The 14684-nt window shown below is 26.8% G+C and overlaps 3 protein-coding genes across 12 annotated transcripts in view; 2 read left to right on the top strand and 1 right to left on the bottom strand.

The window, feature by feature from the left end:
* The first annotated feature begins 11 nt into the window (after positions 1-11).
* Fpgs1 (Folylpolyglutamate synthase 1) lies at positions 12-3090 on the top strand. 2 transcript variants are annotated; one of them, XM_012493788.3, is made up of 3 exons: positions 12-779; positions 1031-1146; positions 1222-3090. In XM_012493788.3, exons 1-3 carry the CDS (start codon positions 732-734, stop codon positions 2537-2539), a joined length of 1482 nt encoding a protein of 493 aa, XP_012349242.1. In that variant the 5' UTR covers positions 12-731; the 3' UTR covers positions 2540-3090. The 2 variants fall into 2 exon arrangements, with proteins under 2 accessions (XP_012349242.1, XP_012349241.1); XM_012493787.3 differs by having other exon boundaries at positions 194-903.
* Positions 2540-9448, bottom strand: sws (patatin like phospholipase domain containing sws). 6 transcript variants are annotated; one of them, XR_015293954.1, is made up of 16 exons: positions 9237-9448; positions 8654-9055; positions 8154-8573; positions 7752-8071; positions 7297-7651; positions 6929-7222; positions 6488-6867; positions 6227-6395; positions 5739-6119; positions 5392-5667; positions 5120-5306; positions 4530-4646; positions 4057-4187; positions 3639-3959; positions 3163-3458; positions 2540-3037 (listed from the first exon to the last, which is right to left on the bottom strand). XR_015293954.1 is itself a non-coding variant. In XM_012493778.3 (16 exons), the coding sequence occupies exons 1-16, from the start codon at positions 9240-9242 to the stop codon at positions 2936-2938; spliced, it is 4143 nt and encodes a 1380-aa protein (XP_012349232.1). In that variant the 5' UTR covers positions 9243-9448; the 3' UTR covers positions 2540-2935. The 6 variants fall into 6 exon arrangements, 4 of the variants coding, with proteins under 4 accessions (XP_012349232.1, XP_012349234.1, XP_012349235.1 ...); XM_012493778.3 differs by having other exon boundaries at positions 4057-4173; XR_015293956.1 differs by lacking the exon at positions 4530-4646.
* A 675-nt stretch (positions 9449-10123) lies between these two features.
* The window catches only part of Cip4 (formin-binding protein 1-like Cip4), a 38238-nt gene continuing 33677 nt past the window's right edge, over positions 10124-14684 (top strand). For 3 of the 4 annotated variants that reach the window (XM_086913822.1, XM_086913821.1, XM_003698618.3), the window contains exon 1: positions 10124-10359. In XM_086913822.1, coding sequence (XP_086769948.1) covers positions 10336-10359 — 24 coding nt within the window. In that variant the 5' untranslated portion in view covers positions 10124-10335. Of the gene's footprint in view, positions 10360-10695; positions 10753-14684 lie in introns of those variants that run through there. The other variant, XM_086913823.1, reaches the window with a different exon arrangement.

Raw genomic sequence — 14684 nt, 5'->3', positions numbered from 1 at the left:
CACATTAATTTAGTTACTACATTGATTGCTTATTTTCATGAAAATAAATTTTGTTTATGAATTTTGAATTTTGGAAGCTATTTATTAAATTTTGAATTTATTTCTTTATTGTAGAGAATATTTAGAGAACTTGACTTATTTTAATATAATATTTTTTTATATAAATATATTAATTTAATTTTTTTTATATAAAATTTAATATTCCTGTATTGTGAATTCAACCATGATTTTTATAGATTTTAATTACATCTAGTAACGTTCTTTCATTGAACGGATGTTTATAAATTTAATATTTATTGAATTTTTATTATATCATATTTATTATATTATAAAATTTATGAGTTTATAAGTGTTTTTATGAGTTATTACCATTTTTATTATTTCGATCAATCTAATATAAAATTACTTTATTATTATCTAAAATTAAAATTAATAATAAGTATAATTATGAAATTGTAAGAACAATTACGTATAATTTCATAATTAAATCATCATTGAATTTTTATCACATATTAATATAATTAATATAATTATAATAAAATATAAGGTTATATTTTTATTGATTATATTTATATACTTTATATATATTATCGATTATATATGTTAATTGTGATAAATTACAAGGAATAAAGGTCAAATAATCTAATTTGAGTTAAATGCGTACTGTTTTGATATTATTCTGTAAATGATTACATAATATTGATTTTATCTTTACTTTGTCCAATAAAATAATGCGAAATACATTTATCAAACGTTATGTTTGCAGTAAAAGTTATGAGGTAATTTAGTATATTTAATATAATTATTTAAAGTTACAATGAATTTATTTTTATAATATACATAAATATGGAACAAAAATTTAACAATTTTAATAATAATCCTTATGATGATAATTCATATGAGGTATAATATAAATTATTGTTTTATCATTTTACATTAAGTCAATTGAATGATAAAATAAGCATATGCATTAGAATTATTTATTTAACTTGTTTATTTCTTTTTTTTAAAATAATTTATTTGTTTATAGGCAGCTATAAAAAAATTATATGGTTTACAAAGTAATAGTACGTATTTAAAGTTAGCAACAAAAAATAATTCACAAACAAATAATAAATTATTTGATACAATAAAATATTTAGTTCGGTAATAATTTTTTTTACATTAAATAATATATTTTAAATATATTTTAAACATTAAAACAATTTAGTAATTTTACAGCTCTGGTATTACACTTGAAAAATTAGACACTTTATCAGTAATACATGTAGCAGGTACAAAAGGAAAAGGTTCTACTTGTGCGTATACAGAAGCTATTTTACGTGAACATGGTTTTAAAACAGGATTCTTTAGTTCTCCACATTTAATTAGTGTAAGAGAACGTATAAGATTAAATGGACAACCAATAAGTGAAATGCATTTTACTCAAAACTTTTGGAAAATATATAAAAAATTAGAAGATACAAGAGAATATGAATCTGACATGCCTGCATATTTTAATTTTTTAACACTTCTTATGTTTAATGTATTTTTAGATGAACATGTTGATGTTGCTATAATTGAAGTAGGTATTGGAGGTTTATATGATTGTACAAACATTGTAAGAAATCCTGTCTGTGTAGGTATAACTAGTTTAGGATTAGATCATACTTCTCTTTTAGGTAATTCTCTTGAAGATATAGCTTATCAAAAATCTGGAATTTTTAAATCAGGAACTATTGCATTTTCTGTTCCACAATTACCTCAGGCAATGTGTATACTAGAAAAAAGAGCAATTGAAAAAAATTGCAAATTACATATTGTACCATCCTTTGATGAATATAAGTGGGAAAATATTTCACCTACTTTGCAAATAATAAATAAAGTTCAACAACAAAATGCATCTCTAGCTATTCAAATGGCTATTGAATGGATACAATCTAAAAGTAAAATTTCAAATGTTTTGCATAATTCCATAAATAATAATATTTGTTGTAAATATAAAGAAAATTCTCAAATAATTGTATTTATGGATAAGGTAGCAATAGGTTTATCTTGTTGCAAATGGCCAGGTCGTATGCAAATTTTAAAAAGTAGTATTGGTGACTTTTTTTTAGATGGTGCTCATACAATTGAAAGTATTAAATGTTGTATTTCTTGGTTCAGTGATGTAAGTAATAAAAACAGAGGGAAAAGATTTCTTATTTTTAACACATCTGGTAATCGAGATCCAATTAAATTATTAATATTATTAAAATCTTTATATTTTCATAAAGTATATTTCGTACCAAATTTTGCAGGAATTAAAAGTTTAGATGATGAAGTAAATTGTTTCTTAATAGATGAGCAAAAAATAAAATGTGAAATAAATTCTAAAATATGGGGAACAAATTCAGTGATTGTAAATAGTGTTTTTGAAGTTTTACAAGATATAAAAAATAATTCAGAACACAACCAGATATTTGAAAAAAACCAGATATTAGTAACAGGATCTTTACATTTAGTAGGTACAGTTCTTACTATTTTAGATCCAAATTTGACAATGAATACACAATTTTAATATTTTCAAAATTGAAATTATTTATATATATATATATATGTATATATATATAATGTAATTGTGAAATATATAAAAAGAACATTTTTTTATAAACGATAGAATTATGTATTTAACAATTATATTAACAATTGTATCAATTCATGACAATACATTGATGATTAATATATGATAATACAGTAAGATATTGCATTGTTATAATGATCATAATCAGAAAGTACTTATTGATACTTTTTCGTAACAATTCCCTTTTGTACTTTAATATAAATATATTGTTCATAAAACTATAAATAATTGTAAAGTTTTAATAATTTGTACATATGACAAGTATGTATATGTTTATGAATTGTACAACACAGGAGAAATAGGTGATATTAAAATAAAAACTAGAAAAAATGCTTAGAATATTTTGGTATGATAATCTAACTCTGATTCTGCTTCTGTGTCAGATAAACTTAAAGAAACGCCAGTTCTTCGTCTTAAACGATTTTCGTCAGGACTCTGAAATGTATAAAAATAATTTTTAAATGGAATAAAGTTTTGTATTTAAAGAATATCTATTCAATTTATATTAATATTTAATTCTTGACAATTATATTATTGTCAAAAAGAACAGAAATTGATACCTGATCTAGAATACCGGCAGTGGGTTCAGAGGCATAACCTACTTCTTGTGCATCTTCTTCCAAATCTGCCTCATATTCTTCCAATTCATCCGTGTCAGAATCAATTTCCAAATCTACATATATACTTCCTCTAGAGACTTTACACACCATTTGAGCTAAATCTGTAAAAGTATACGAAGATATTGATTGCTGATTTGCTGCTTGATGTTTTGCTCGTAATGCGCGGGCATTTTCTCTATCAGCATTAAAACGTGGTAAAACTCCAGCTTTTAATTGTCCTTCGAAATAAGTTTTTCCTATAAAAATATTAAATTATATATAATATAGTGAAATTTATTATTAATTTTCTTCTTGATTAAATTATAATGTTCTAATATCTGTTAATTGAATTAAAAATAAAAAAAAATATTTTATATAATTTCTTTATGTATAATATTTATAAATTTTTATCTGTTAAATATAAATATAACATTTACCATGTTGATATCCAACATCTTTAATTTCATCAAAGTTAGCGAATTGGAGAGTTTTATATTTATCTATTGGTGGCCTGATGTATTCACAGTAATCTGAGCTTTTAACTTCTTCTAATTGTCGTACACAACTAACATATGCCAATCGCGATTGTATGTCGGGTAAATTCGGAACTTTGACAGGCGTTGCAAATGGATTCCACCGTTTCCATAATAACCACCAACCAGATAAAGAATCTCCATAATTCGTTAAATCCGTGTCATCTTGTGACCCAACATCAATAGCCAAAATATGATGTGCTCCTTGCCTCAACATTTCGTCAGCTTAAACAAAGAAATTATAAAACCATATATTGAAAATTGATAATGATAGACAAATTATTATTTCTATGACATAATAAACAATACAGGTTTAAGATACCTGGCACGTTATTAACATAACACCCATCGACCAAAAGATGCCCGTCAAGAGGGTCGCAAATAGGAGGAAAGACCCCCGCAATGGTCATACTGGCTCGAATGTATCTCCATAGCAAACCTGAGTTGACTTAGCTATTCAGGATTTGACAAATGCATCTTTTATCAACGGGAGTGAGCTTATATAATTTTCAAGTTTATATTATAATCTTAAGTTAAATTCATAAATCGTTTTGAACTTATATCAATGAAAGGAACTAATATAATTTCATTGATATAAAGTTGTTTTTAATGTCCAGGTAATTTTATAAAACTAAAGAAAAAAATTATAAATATTTTTATCAAGAGCATGTTTTCAACTCAAAATATTTTTCAGTAAGTATGCTAATAATAAATTTTATAGAAATAGAAGGCGCAAGATTTTGTATTATATAATAACAAAGTTAGATGCATTTTTTAATGTGACGCTCAAATTACCTGGAAGGTTATTGACGTACCCGCCGTCGAGCAGGAGATGGCCGTCAACTGGGTCACACATGGGTGGCATATAACCAGACAAAGACATCGAAGCTCGAATGTACCGCCACAGCGATCCTAAACACGACGAATTAATTTCTTAAGTATTTATATATTTCTTTTTACTTTATATATTTTTCTATAAAATATATACTGTTAGAGCAAGAACCAATAACTTCAAAACTTTTTATTCATTATCATAAAAATATCAAAGAAAATTATTCTTTATATATTTAATTTTTAAACGACAAATAGAAATCGACATTTATTAATAAACGATATAAAACGGAGAGTACGTCATTACGATTGAAAGCTCCAGAAAGCTCACTCCCGCTGTTCAAGCTTATTTCTATGCAGTGATGTACAATTATTTAAATTCAAAAAATTTGAATTAGAATATATTTATAAATTCTATAAATTTCATTAAACAGCGAGAGAGTTTCCAGTTAATTAAAACTAGATCATTTATGTTTTAAATTTACATTATTAAAGAAAACTGGAAACTATCAGTGCTTTAAAAAATGTTACATTTTTTTCGTTTATGTACAGACCGTGTGTATGCGTACGCATACAAGAATCAGTGATGTCTGTAGTTAGTGTAAAGTATGGTAACCATAAATCTTCTATATATGTGTCCCCAAATGTTGCTTGAATTGTATTATTAAAGTCTTTTCCAGAAAACATAGATGTTACTGGATATGTTAAATCCATTATTTGTCTCCACCATTGTGTCATTTTCTGTTTGAAAAAACAAAAACATCATAAAAAAATAATAAATTTGTTGATTTGAATGTTATAAAATATTTAATTCTATAATATTTACTTTGGACCATTCACGAGCTTTTTGCGTTGTTGTTGTTATATTTTTTTCCATACACCATAAAGCACCCATAAATGCTCCAATACTAACTCCTCCAACCATGTCTATAGGTATTCCAGCTTCGATAACGGCTTTAAGCATTCCTACGTGAGCTGCACCTCTAGCACCTCCACCTCCAAGTACAAGTCCAACTGAAGTTCCAGTTAACCAACGAGCAAGTCTACTAAAATCACTATGTATATTTGGTTCAGACATCAAAACTTTAGAATACAACTCATTCTGGAAAAAATAGTTATATTATTAATACTTAATATAATATAAATAAAAATTTCTAATCTTTTATATCTTACAATTCTATATTGAGATCTTCTCGTAAACATTCGTTTAGGACATTGAATGTGATGATGACTAGAAACCCAAGATCTCATATTCAACCACTGTACTGTATTTGTAGGTCGTTGTCCGCTTTGTTCTTTATGTAAGAGTACTAATTCTTTTTGTGTCCTCATTACTAAACGTTCAACTTCACGTTCAGTTCTACCTATAGATGGAGGCTTATCTCCTAAACCCACAATAAGAATACAATCAGCTTGTCGAACACATCGTTGAGTCCACAATGTATATGTTGGATCACATTGATATAGTGAAATTCGATGTTGATCTTCTTGTTGTGCAAGCCATGATGTTAAACGATATTCATTTGCAGGTTCCATTATAGTGCTACCTAATGTCTATTCATTGAACAAAAGAATATAAATATTCTATGTAATTTTATTACTTATATTATTAAATTAAACAAATTTATGAAATATTTATTAATATTTTAATAATTATTTACTTTTCGAACAACATCAGAAGTAAGGCGTAGACATGGTCCAATAGCACATAATGAGTGATAAAGTTCATATGTAAATGCAGTTAGAGGGACATCATCGGATACCGGAACTATTGCAACAGTTGAAAAATTTACTTGAGCTGGTCTTGCATCGACTGTTGCTGCGGCCCGTCTATAAATATTTTTATAAAAGATGAATTTAAATTACATTACAAGAGAGGAATTGTATATATAAATAGCTAACAAAATATTCTAGATATATACTGTGTATCGTTACTGCCATTTTTTGTATGCGCTTGTTGCCAAGTGCCAAGTATACGATGTCCAAGTAAATTTATAAGTCTTGTAACTACTATTGGATAACGAAGTTTTATAACGTTAAATAATCCTTCAGGAAGTTTTGCTAATTCAGAGTCTCGTACTGCCATTACTGTTGTTGATCGTGGTGTTTGTGTAACCATTTCTACAATACCTACAAGATCACCTTTCCCATATTCCGCAACAAGTTCTTTTTTTCCATTTTTATATGTAATTACCGACCGAAGTCGACCACTTAATACAATAAATGTCGAATCTGATTCATCTCCTTGTCGATATACTGCTCTTCCACTTTCAAGAAATAGCCAATCAAGTGCAAAATCAACCTTTTAATAAAGATAAATAATTACTATTAATTAATAAATTAAATAAATAATATATTTTTACCTGTCTTACGAAGGGGCTAAGTCTTCGAACAACTGAATGGGCAACATGTAATACAACAGTTGGTTGTTCTCGCATAATAGCGAAAAATGTTGATTTACTAAGAAGTGCTATACGACTAGAATGTTTTGCTCTAATGGTATAAAAAGAAGGTTCTCCAGTTAATACAGCTAAACCACCGACAATTTCGCCTTGATGAGCACTAAACATATGAACTTCTTGACCTATATCTCTACCTTCTGAAACGCGTTGACTAACTATTAATATACCAGATATAACATAGACAAGTGCAACATCCTGGAAAAATGAAATGTAAAATTGGATAAAAATATACTTTTTTTTGAATAATGTATAAGAATAATAACGTTTACCTTGTGAGATTCTTCCTTCATCAAATATGTACCACTTGGTACTTCTCTAATTTGAACTTTACCATCTTTGAGTATTGAATCATCTTCTAATCCAAGTTCCCTGATGAATGCTTCTGTAGCTATTTGCACAAGATGTGCTTCATCTAATTGTTGTTGAACTGGTTCAGCAATAATCGATTTTTTCTTATTAGAATGTGAATTTCCAGTATGTATTACATCTGGTTGTGATCCTTGTTGTGATGTTATAGGAGAAGAATTTGGCCAATGAGAATCGCATTCTGGTACCATATCTGCTGTATTTTGACCTGATTGTGAACTTAAATTTTGATTTTTCCAATCAAGATTAGTTTTTTGCCTATTATGTATAAATAATAATAATGAACAAATAATTATAATAAAAATATTATATATAAAAATATGTTTTCATTTCATATTATATTTTTTTTTAAACTTACCGTCGATTTATAACAATTGGTACACTTTGATGACTATTTAATGTAGAAATATGAACTATTTCATTTTTATCATGTTCTGATGAAATAGTTGTAAATGTATTGGATTGATTTTCTATATTCTGAGTAGAACAATTTTCTTTAGTTCTTGATCTAACTGGAGATCCAGAAAATGGACTTTGTTTCTTTTTATGTGATCCTTGATTAACTAATTCTGCAGATAATCCAAGATATTGATGGAGAGCAGTGAAAGTGACTCTTTGAAGACGGACCATAATGACCTGGATAACTCGAACAAATGCATCAGGATGATCTTGAAAAACCTGTAAAGATGTAAATACTGTAAAAATCATAACTTGTTTTATTTTATATTATAATTTTATAAGGATTGTAAGGATTATATACCTCTTGAAATGCATTCATTGGTAGTTTTACTACAATGGAATCTTCTACAGCTCTAGCTGATACTGTTTTATAGGTACTTGTATGCCCAGTAAGTACATCTGTGAAGCTAAGAAGACTAGTTACTGATTCTCCAGTTTTTACTAATTTTAATGATATTTGAGAACCATCAGGTCCTGTAATATAAACATTAACTAAGCCTTGTTGTACAATAAATAAATTTTCATCTGGATCTCCAATTTTAAATAAGGTACTTCCAGCTGGTAAATTCATAATTTCTGTATGTTTGCATAATTTAAGAAATACTGGTTTTTCAAAATGACCAAATACTCTGATACTTTGCAACATATATAAAGCATCAGGTGGTACTTTTTCTCCAGGACCTAGATCTTCTTCTAAATATTCAGCAGGTGGTTCTAAAACCTATTAAAATATTAAAATATAATAATAAATATACAAAATAAAATAAGAATTAAAACAATTACACTTAGAAATTTAAATACTTTTAATTGTTGTGGTACTGTTTCTTTTTTAAGTTGCAAAAGTCTTCGTGCAAATCTCATTACAGCTTTTCTTTTTTTTCCTTGTCCAGTTGCATGTACTTGTCCACTGATGGATTTTACTTTGCGTAACATTTTTCTTCCATAAAAAAGTACTTTGTCTCTTTTTCTGAATCTGGGCTTGCCTGTACCTACTCCAACAAATTCTTTTACTTCTGGAAGAAATTCTTTGTTTTTCCATTTTCGGAGAATGATTATAGATATAATTAATAAAATCACAAGACTTGATATTATAATACTAAATAGGGTCTTTGATGTTTGGTATTCTGTAATTAATTTGCCAATCCATCTTGAAAAAATATAAGAACCCAAACTTTCATTACATTTATTGAATAATTCTACTACCTATAAAAAATAACAGAAAAGTTATCAATAAGTTCAGCAATAAATTAATTTTGATTAATAAAATAATATTCATCAATATTTAAATTACTATTATAAAAATCTATTTATGTAAATTTGATTTTATACTTCAACAAATAGATTAAATGTTTAAAAATTAAATGTGAAATATGACAAATACAACCTCCATAGTAGGTATTCATTTCTTCCATCAGAATGTAGTAAAATGTTAAACAAAAAGTGTGTCACAAATTCATAAGTAAAAAATGACGAAAATCCGAGGTAGATGGATTAAAACAATGTAGTTGCTTTGATATAAAGAATTACTTATCTATAATGAATTAATGACCTTTGATACTTCGCTCGAGTCATCCAGCGCCATTTTAGTCAATTTACAAGCTTGCAACTTACAAGCTTGTAGTTTTACTTTTATATATTTTATAAAATTACTATTAAATATTTAAAAACTGAATAGATTTATGAATATTTTCATAACCTGGTTGTCATTTTATTATGTTTCGTATAATTGTCATTTTTATCGAACTGAAAATCGAAGTTACAATTTGATAAATTTGCTTTGATAATTTTTTATATAATATAAATTGGACAATTATTAAAAAAAATGAAATAATTATGAAATAATTAAATATAACGAAATAATTAAAAAATACTATTTTTAAAATAATAAATGAATTATTTCTTAAAATAAAAAAATAAAAATTATATATGAATTTATATTTGAATTTTATTTATTAGAATGATAGGCAAATTATATATATTATATTAGTTTTTTTATTTTAAAAATTATTTTTTTATTTTATAAAAAACTAATACAATAAAAATGAAAAAACATATGCAATAACGATTTTATTTCTTAATTATTATTTTAATTTTTAGTAAATATCATTTAATATTACTTATTATTATTAATATCTTGCTATTGTATTGCAATTAAGATTTGAAATTATCCGCCAATATTAATTTCACCAATGATTAAACGTTTCCCCACTTAGTATCTACTTATATCTGAAAGCTTCGATAGAGTGCGCTACAGAGGAATTCTGGGCGGTTTTTGATGGACAGTTGGGTCCAGCCAGTCAGTGGTTACGGGCCGACATGTTGAAGGTATTTCTGTGATCGTACGCGGTAGATCTAACGCGTGATTTTTCATGCGTCTTTTGTGCGTGTTCAATATATAAGAAGTGTTTTTGGATTGCGACGCTACATGTGAAGTGTCGAGTGAAACAAGCCTGCTTGTGCCTGGTTTACCCGGCCCAGCAAACATGAGCTGGGGTACAGAGCTCTGGGTAAGTCTACTTTACTGTTTCTTTCTTTACTTATCTATCTCCATCTTTGTGCTTTTATATAATATACGTATATACAATGAGATCTTGTAATATATACGTCAATATATTATCGGATGCTGACCCGTTGTTTTCGCCAACGCGTAACAAGGATACCCCCCAAAACCAGTTCACGGTGGCAAACCACTCACGGGAGTTTTGCTTTTGCGGTTGCTAGCCGCGGGCGACGTTCTTCTCTCCTTCGGTATATCCCCTCTTTTCCCACTATACCCAACCCGGGTATACTCATCACTGTGCTTCTTCGCTTCCTTTCTCATGAAATCTTCGATGAATACCGGTGTGACGATATGACAGTAACTTGTCATCTTATTATATTACAAATTTCATTAGTTTAAGGTTCGTAGAATGTTTTTATATATTTGTATGCTAATCTATATATTGTAGATCATTTTTTTAACAATATTATTTCGGTTTTATAATTTGTATAACAACATATTTGTGATACGTATATATAGAGATATACAATTTTATATATATATATATATATATATATATATATATATATATATATATATATATATATATATATCGTTTATTGAATTTCATGTTAGATATTCCAGTTTGAACTCATAAATAAACATGCTATAATTGTTTGTGAATTTAATGATTTTTTAACAAATCTGAAGTATTAGTTGAAATTTTTTATGTTTATAATTTAATTCAACTTTTTAAATAGTATATAGTGATTACTGATTTTTTAAATATTTTGTTTTGTTTTTGCTTAAAATGATTATTTGTATAATTTTATATGCTCATTATTTTTTCCCTATATTTTGTAAAGGAATTTATGCGTATCTATGCTTATATGCATAGTATTGAAAATCATGCCACTCAGGTTCGTCATCTTCCTTACTTTCTGTTCTTTATAAATAATTCATTCACGCATTCCAAGTCGTCGTTTTTGTTCCTTGCGATCTCTCTTACTCCTATAGGTTCAGAGATCGATGAATTTCTTGCAGCTTGGTCTTTGCTCAACGGTCAGTGAAAAGAATTAACATATTTGATATATTTCATATATTGCTATTTTAATTTTATTGAATGATTTAATAAAATTTCAGAATATTTTGTACTATTATTATACTATTATTCGTAATATTGTGAATTTTAATTACATTTATCATCGTGAATATATATTTCTTTAAAATTATAAATCCAAATTTTACAAAAATTACAGAAATATCGATGTAAAATAATTTCAATATACAATTTTATATCATTTAGGAATATAATATATGATACTGTAAGTATATATTTATTCAATGATAACCTTACTTTCGAGGATTATGGTAATCAGTAACGTAATTGTAACTTTTATTTCAATGTGCGATATATAAAGATTAGGTCAATCCATGAACATTTCGATACGAAAGCGTATTCGATTCTATCTGTCATTGTATATTACGATTCATTGACGTTCTACTCGTATTCCCTCGTGAATCATGATACGGGACGCGTTCGTGTTTAACCGCTAACGGCTGCTCGTGAGCATATGTACACGTACGATACGGGCGTGCCTCGCCATGCTCTTGACAGAGAAAGGGAGAATACAGAGAGAGTTTTGCTTTGAAAATTTCTAACTGGAATATAATTTGTTTTTACGCAAATGTCTGTTCCTTTTTTTTTTTATAATAAGATTGTACAATTAATATAAAATTATAATACAATATTTTATGCTTATTTTTATTAAAATAATTTATGAAATTTAACTTATATAGAGAAGTAGAAGAAAATAATTTGAATTTATTTTTTTTGAAGTTGCTGTGAATGGAAAAACAATTCATCAATCAATAAAGCATTCTTGGCCTGTAGATTTTTCAAATACGGTTTGCACTGATGGCATTTACAAGAATACTTTCTTTCCACATTATTGATTTAATGATAAAACTTTATTGTTTGTCAAACTTATCGATCAATGACGTTTTCCACGTTTGTACCTGCAATTATCAAATATTTGCTCCAATTAAAAGCGAGTTCTTGCTTTTAAGTCCGATTGCAGATGACTAATTAAGGCAATCATTTTCTAAACTGCGCATATACATGTGTCTGTACATTGATCATAATATTGTTTCTTTGATTGTGTCCATGCAGGTTCTTATCAGCTCGTATGAGAAAACAATTAACAGTGTAATGTCGATTTATTGCAAGGGACACGATATCGTTCGTGTATCATGTTAGTCGTGTATCGATGCATGAAACAATTTTCTAGACAATAAATTTTCAAGAAATATATTTTTTAGAAATATAATCGTATAAGATTTCGAATATTTGATTTCTTAATTAATTTAGTTATATATATAATCAATTGCGTAATTTTACATTAAATTACGTAAACAAATTCAATATTTTTAGGTTAGTTTAAAAATCACATACTATGATGTGGTGCATTAGAATGCTTTTATTCATTGCTTGTATCTATTTGTCAATAAGTATTGCAATAGTATGACTATTTTTTTTTTTTTTTTGCAAGTCATAAATAATATTATTCAATCGATATTTCTAATTTGTGTCGATGAACTCTTTATTATGCTGATATCGTCGAGTTATTCGTATCGCGCAAACAAATTATCATCAGTTGATTATCATAAGTCAATTTTTTACATATATTCATAAATGATTTTTTAATCACTTTCAGCTTTTACGTTATGATGTTTTTCAGCTATTTCAGTCATTTTTAAAATGAAACAAAATCATTGGAATTAAACAAATTCATATGCAATTTTATAACAATATAAATAGAATTAACAAACTGCTTTTCCTAGCTATAAAAAGCAAAAGTAATGATAAAGAATCGTAAATAATTTCATATCACATATATTCTTCTGATTCAATATTAACATATTACTACGTATTTTGTTTTCAGAATTTTTTAATTGATAAAATCTTTGAAATGAAGACCATCAATTAATAAAATTTAAAAAATATATTAATTGAAAAGATTACATATTCTTTGAAAAGGATTAAAAATCTGGTTCAAAAATGAGAAATTAGAAGTAAGCACTATTATTTTTTTTTTTTTGTTAAAAATTTTTAAAAATTATTTATAAGATAATTTAATAACTAGTTAGGTTAGGTTAAATTAGATTAGAGAATGTATAATAGGTTAAAAGTAAAAAAAATATCATTGTTCTATTTCTTTTTTATTAAAATTAAGTTTTTAAACATTATTTATGAAATAATCTATTAATTCCTAGTAATACATTTTTAAAATATATAGATTTTATTCGGTTTAAGAAAATTGTTAATCAAATAATTTTGCTAGAGATTGTATAAAAAATATTGAAGGATTTCCAATAGTTTTTGAACTTAAATATTTGCAATAGAGCAATTGAATTCATAAAGCAGATACAAGATTTGTTTCATATTCTTCCTGTTCACCTACGCGATTCTTCAATATTAGAATGACGGAAAATGGAAGTAATATTATGTAGGCGGGAAAAATATGAAGGTTATGAGCATCTACTTACTTTCTTTATCATGACGAAATCGTTTTTCTATATATATAGATATTTACACGATTTCATGATAGAATAATGTAAAAAAAAAAAGAAGATAATAGATAAATTATTGACAATTGTATCTTAATTTTTATTTTTAAATTTGATTTATCCTAATTTCATGAAGATGAAAAATTCTTTAATATTAACTCATTTTTGTAATTATTTTTGTTTGAATTTCCATTTAATGTTAATTCATGTGTAAGATAAATAACTATTTTATTAAATTTTTCTCGAGGTTTATCGTGTATTTGTTTCGTGTCGCGTAGTAGTTTCCTCGATTGTCATCACAATGACGTCGATTTTGCAAGGTGTGCTGCTTGACGAGCTGTTTCCTCTGACTAATAAAGGTAAATAAAAGAAGCTTTTCGTTTTCCAAGAAAGAAGAAAAAAAAGAAATGATGCAATGTCAAAAAACAAATTGTCCAAATTAATCACAGAGTTTAACAAATATTACGATCAATTACGAACAATTTTAATAGAAGAATAAGAGTATTCAATTTGTCAAATTTTCCATTCGAAAGTATACGTACATTTTTTTATGACCTCAAATTTCAAATAATTTCAAACAAGTTTCAAATACCAACGATTTCTATTTCTCTCCTTTCCTACCATTGGAAATCGTACAGGGAATTGGAAACGTAAACACGAGCTCGATTTTGTATGCTAAGCAACGATTTCATAGCTCGACATTCTTCGCTCGTGTCTCAAACGAGAGAAGTAAGGTCAGGTGCGTCTCTCTCCCATTCGGAGCTCGAGTACCTAAAAAGGTAT

This window comes from Apis florea, unplaced genomic scaffold (assembly GCF_048593485.1).
Source record: "Apis florea isolate Af1SG1 unplaced genomic scaffold, ASM4859348v1 contig_3517_pilon, whole genome shotgun sequence".
NCBI lineage: Eukaryota > Metazoa > Arthropoda > Insecta > Hymenoptera > Apidae > Apis > Apis florea.
The sequence above is the reverse complement of the archived record's forward strand: the minus strand, read 5'-3'. Positions and strand labels throughout refer to the sequence as shown.

Coding starts and splice junctions, on each gene's coding strand:
- Fpgs1 (XM_012493787.3), top strand. CDS start 847: ATGGAACAAAAATTTAACAATTTTAATAATAATCCTTATGATGATAAT. Junction 904..1,030: donor ATGATGATAATTCATATGAG/GTATAATATAAA, acceptor ATTTGTTTATAG/GCAGCTATAAAAAAATTATA. Junction 1,147..1,221: donor ACAATAAAATATTTAGTTCG/GTAATAATTTTT, acceptor GTAATTTTACAG/CTCTGGTATTACACTTGAAA.
- sws (XM_012493778.3), bottom strand. Junction 8,574..8,653: donor CAGTACCACAACAATTAAAA/GTATTTAAATTT, acceptor ATATTTTAATAG/GTTTTAGAACCACCTGCTGA. Junction 3,960..4,056: donor TTATGTTAATAACGTGCCAG/GTATCTTAAACC, acceptor TCTTTGTTTAAG/CTGACGAAATGTTGAGGCAA.